The 5448-nt window shown below is 44.1% G+C and overlaps 1 protein-coding gene across 1 annotated transcript in view; it reads left to right on the top strand.

Annotated features, from left to right (window-relative positions):
* The first annotated feature begins 59 nt into the window (after positions 1–59).
* Positions 60–5448, top strand: part of DNAAF1 (dynein axonemal assembly factor 1) — a 33185-nt gene continuing 27796 nt past the window's right edge. The window contains exons 1-5 of the mRNA XM_004470879.5: positions 60–316; positions 2251–2386; positions 2835–2926; positions 4475–4696; positions 4820–4986. Coding sequence (XP_004470936.2) covers positions 181–316; positions 2251–2386; positions 2835–2926; positions 4475–4696; positions 4820–4986 — 753 coding nt within the window. The 5' untranslated portion in view covers positions 60–180. The remainder of the gene's footprint in view (positions 317–2250; positions 2387–2834; positions 2927–4474; positions 4697–4819; positions 4987–5448) is intronic.

Below are 5448 nucleotides of genomic sequence, written 5' to 3'. Positions count from 1 at the left end.
TCTCCGGCGCGCTGGTTCGGAGTGCGCGTGCGCGGCGGTTGCCGTGGCGACCAGGGAAGCGTTAATCTGCCGAAGACGCGGGCTTTAGTGGCCGGCGGGAAGGGTAGCGAGACCTGCCTGTGGCGGCCGGGGACCTCGGCGACCGCGCGGAACAGAGCTCCCACTCTTCCCGGACTAGACATGTATCCCGAGGCCTCGGAGCCAGCGGGGGACGGGGAGGCAGAACAGGACTGCGCCCAGGAGCCCGGCGGGGAGCCCGGCGTGGACGAGTCTGCGGAAGACCACGGCAGCGCAGGCCCAGGGGGCCGCAAGGAAGGTGCTAGCCGCCGCCCCAGGGAGGGAAAGGGGGACGATGGGCCGGCCCGGCCGGGCGCTCCGGCTTCCACGCAACGCCACACACCTGATCTTCACAGTCAATAATAAGACTAATAATAATAGCCGCTGACATTTATTAAGCGATACGTGCCAAGCACTACCCGCATTTGAGCCTCTGCTGCAGGCACTCCTCTTCCCCTTTCGTACAGATGAGAAAACCGAGCCTTAAAGAGGTTATAAAACTTGCTCCAAACAAATCACCCTCAGCTAGTCAATAACAACAGAAGCATCTGGATAGACCGACTGCAGGTTCTCTCCTTCCCCTTCGCCCCTCTTTTTATGTTTTGAAGTAATCCCTTTCTTGGTTTCGCCATCCAAGATTAAAGCCCTCTCCCCGTCCAGACTGAACGCAATGTCAGGGCTGCATATCCTGCTTGCATCCCAGTGCCCAGTCCAGTGCCAGGCACGAGTCAGACAGAGAGAAAAGCTGGTGGTTCTGAGTTCAGTGATCTCTCACCAAAGTTTCCCAGAATGAGCTTGGAGCACACACTACATCCTCTGCTCCCACTTGGTTCGGAGCCCAAAGGGAAAATGTCTAATGACCAGATTAAAAATGTAATTTATTTTTTTAATTTTTGAACCAATCGACTAAGATGTATTGAGCTGCTTCCATCCGGGCAAGTCCTGCATGAGGAGTTACTGGGAAGCCATTTTACTCAGTGGAAAGATGCAGGCTTTGGAGCCAGTCACGTTGGCTTCAGATTCTGGCTCAGCAGCTCGCCAGCTTTGTGGCTGCTTAACCCCAGAGTTCAGCCTCTCTAAGCTTTAGTCCCCTGATCTGCAACTGACTTGCAGAATATGTAAGACCAGGTGTTGGTGCTTCTGGCACATAGTAGGACATTTATAAATGGTAGCTGTTGTTATTATTGTTATTATCTTGTTATTATTAATAGTAAAATCAGCCCATGATTAAATATGTATTGAGCACCTCTTCTTGAGTGATTCCATGAACATTGATCTAGTGCGTCTTATGACTGCATTGTATGCATTGGAAATGGAGAAGGGTAAAGACTGTTGAATCTCATCCAACAGATCACAGGAATACACAGAGTAGCAGCCAACAGCCCTGAAAATAAGTGCATTTGAATATGCTCTTTTTTTTTTTTAACAGGAGATAATTCCTTTTTCTATTGTTCCATTTTTGGTGGTTTCTTTTTTGAGAAATTTCTAAAAAGAGAAAAAGAACAGAACAATGTAACAAACACCCATGTGTTGCCATCCAGAATTGAAAATTACTAACATTTTATCATATTACTTGAAGTCTTTTTTAATAGAATAAACCATTGCAGATAAAGTTGATTGTCCTCCCTAGTTCCAGTCCCTTCTCCCTCTTCCACAGGAGCCACCAACTACTGTGGCTTGGTGTGGCTTCTTTCAGTCCTATCTCTAGACCCATATCTTATGTCCTTAAACAATATATAGTGTTGTATTGTGTTTTTAGTTTATATGAATGGTACCCTGTGCTTACAATGAAACTTGCTTTCATCACTTAATATTTGTTTCTGAGAACTATCCACGCTGATTGATGTAGCTCTCATGCATTCTTTCTTAAAGGCAGAATATAAATCCATTGAATTAATATAGCATGTTTTATTTGATCAGTTCCTGAGAGTGACCATTTTAATTGTTAGCAGTTTCTGTCACAAACAATGCAGAAGTGAATATCTTTGTGTACCTGTACAAGAGTTTCAACAGAGGGTCTCCCTAGAGCAAAATATATCCAGTCCTGGCCAATGCTTTCAAAACTGTCCTGCATGTAAACATACCTGGGGGTCCGTACTAAACAGTGGAAAGAGTCAGGAATCAGATTGAAATGGGGGAGTTTTTAAATACATTTCTTTGATCTCTATTGCACCCCTCTCTTTTATGTTCCAGAAATTAGCCATCCAAAGGAACCATGTACAGGTCCTTCAGATGCCTCCCACCAAAGCGAGCAGAACCAAAGTGGTGACAGCAGGTCAGACCGTCGCTTGGCACCCCAAAGAGATGACAAGGAAGATCACAGCCCCAGGTATGTGGACCTGACCCATCCTGGCACACGTTTACCAAGGACAGTAGATGGTGTCATCACCCTCTTCTAAGATAAAGCGATTGAGGCTCATGGAGATTAAATAGCCTGCGCAGGGCCTGAGAATTCAGTAGGGAAGCTGGGACAGCACTACTTATGTTACACGGCTCACCTCCATCTATTAAGCTTTCATGCCAGTCCTGGAGAGAGAAACTTGATGACACGATTAAAAATATTTTTTTAGAATATACCTTGCAGGGTTTAAGAATGCTGAAAGTAAGAATATTGGATGGAATCCCTAAAAGCTATTTTAAAAAAAAAAAGGCTGTAAACTAGCTATCAGGCATAATAGGATATTATGGTATTACTTAGGAGTGGGGGAGGTTGGAGAATCTATTTTATAGCTGACAAATTGAAATAAATTTGTAGTTCATGTTTCTCATTTTAACAGGATAACTAAAAGTTTCCTGCAAAAACTCTGCAAGCAACACAAGCTTTATATTACCCCAGCATTGAATGATACGCTTTATTTACACTTTAAAGGTAAGGATCCAGGAGTTGCATTATTAGGCAGGCACTAGTGGTATAAAAATTTATTCTCAGGGATCATCTGGAGTTCTCAAATTATAGCTAAGTAGCAGTCTGAGATTTTAGTGGAGACCTATGGCAAAGCAGTAATATTTCTTTGACAGAAATGTCTTTATAAAATTGGAAAAAGGCAGGCCTTGGCCCATTGGGCTGGTTACCTCAGTACAAAGAAGACTGGAAGCAGGCTCTAGCAATTAGGATGTCAGAGGAGGGCTTAGCCCAGTGGTGTCAGCAGCGGCAGGCCAGGGAGGGACTGGCCTCAGCGAGGAGTGAGTTGGAGGCAGCCCTGTGGAGCCAGCAGAGGGCCTTTCCCCGCGTCGGACAGTGAAGGGGAAGGAGGTGGCTGAACACTGCACAGGGCAAGTCCAAGAGAAAATCCAGACTGTCAAAGACAGACAAGCCTGTTTCTTCAACAAAAAATTGCAGGCCAGACAGACAGAGACTGTTAAAGAGACTTAAGAGACATCATCATGTGCAATGTATGGACCTTATTTGGGTCCAGATTCAAACCGCAAACAATTAGAGGAGAGACGATGGATAAATGTGAACAGCGAGCGACTCCTTGATGATACTAAGGAATTGTGGTTAAATTGTTTAGGTGCCACAGTAGTAAAAAAGAAAAAAGCCCCTATCTTTAAGAGATACTTCAGTCTGAAGACTTTGAAGCAACATAGAAAATGTTTCTGTTATTATAATGTTTTATGAAAAAATGACAGCCTTCTTAAAAATATATCTATAGTATTCCTATAATTAAATGTGTTCTGTGATTACAACTGTATAAACGTTATGTATGTTTACAACAAGGTTGGAAGGTAATAGAGAAAATGATTATTGGGGTGGCAGGATCATGGGTACGTTTTCTTTTACTTACTATTGGTAGTATAATTTTTAAACCAAAATTCTTTCAGTCAACAAAATAAATAATTTTACAAGTTTTGATAATAGTGGATGAGCCATAAATTGCAGATCGCTAATACTTATTAAAGAAAACAAAACTGTTTGCTTCCCTAACCCTAAATTTGGCTCAGAAAACTGAGAACTAAAACAAAACCGAGGGGCTGAACCAGCTGTAGGCTTGGCCGGATCCAGGTGCTCATGGGAGCTGACTCCCTTTCTCAGGCCGGCTCTCCTCTGTGATGGTTTCAGACAGATTCACCCCTCACCCCCACCCGCCCCCACCCACGAGGGCATGATGGCTACAGCAGCCCCCCTCCCCCTACCAGGCTGGCAATTTCAACCGAAAAGGACCCTCTTTCTGATGGAGCCGGCAAACCTTCCCCAGGGTTTGTCCCCATTGGGCCCCCTTGGCTAAGTGTGACAAGCCCCAAATAAAAAGTGCCTCTGATTGCCCAGCCAGAGAGCCAGGGACTAGAATTAGGAGAGGGATGTTCCCCCAAAAGAGTTGCCTTGGTGTTAGGAGAGGAAGGAGGTGTGCCTGCTAGTGGAGAGCGGCAACGAGGGCGGCCTCTGACCACTTCCTCCTGCCCCCTTCCTTCTGGCTAGGTTTCGATCGCATCGAGAACTTGGAAGAGTACACAGGACTGCGCTGTCTTTGGCTGGAGTGCAATGGGATACAGAAAATCGAGAACCTGAACGCCCAAACCGAATTGCGTTGCCTCTTCTTACAAGTGAACCTGATTCATAAAATTGAAAACCTAGAACCGCTGCAGAAACTGGATGCTCTTAACCTTAGCAACAACTACATCAAGACCGTTGAAAACCTCTGTAAGAATGCCATCTTTTAATGTCACCGTGTTGATCATTTTCCCTTGGGGGAGTGTTAAAAAGGTGTGTTATGGGTGAGAAACCTTTTAATGCTTGCTTACTTGTGCTGACCTCACCTTCCAGCCTGCCTCCCGGTCCTGAACACCTTACAGATGGCACACAATCACTTAGAGACAGTGGAAGACATCCAGCATCTACGGGAATGTCTGAAACTTTGTGTCCTTGACCTTTCCCACAATAGGCTGAGTGATCCAGAGATCCTGAGCGTCCTTGAGAACATTCCTGATTTGGTAAAGAAAAAGAAATCTTGCTTTATTCTATGTTCTTTAAATATCAAATAGCTTCTTTTTCCCCTTCCTTCCTCCCTCCTTCCCTCCCTCCCTCCCTTCCTTCTTTCTTTCCTTCTTTCATGCTTTTTTCCTCTATTTTTTTTTAAAAACTGGATTACCTTAAAGCAAATGCCAGACATCATATCATTTCACTGCAAATATTTCAGTGTTTATCTCTAATAGATAAGAACTTTTTTCTAGTATAACCACAGTACCATTATACCTAAAATATTATAATATCTGCATTTAATACCCAGTCCATGGTTTTATTTATTTTTTTATTTCTTCATTTTTATTTTTTTTTATTGATTTTGTAAAAATGTTACATTAAAAAATATATATATGTATATGAGGTCCCATTCAGCCCCACCACCCCCACCCCACCACTCCCCCCCCAGCAACACTCACTCCCTTCATCATGAC

Source organism: Dasypus novemcinctus, chromosome 18 (genome assembly GCF_030445035.2).
Source record: "Dasypus novemcinctus isolate mDasNov1 chromosome 18, mDasNov1.1.hap2, whole genome shotgun sequence".
Classification (NCBI taxonomy): Eukaryota; Metazoa; Chordata; class Mammalia; order Cingulata; family Dasypodidae; genus Dasypus; species Dasypus novemcinctus.
Note: the sequence above shows the minus strand (reverse complement) of the source record. Positions and strands in the feature narration are given on the sequence as shown.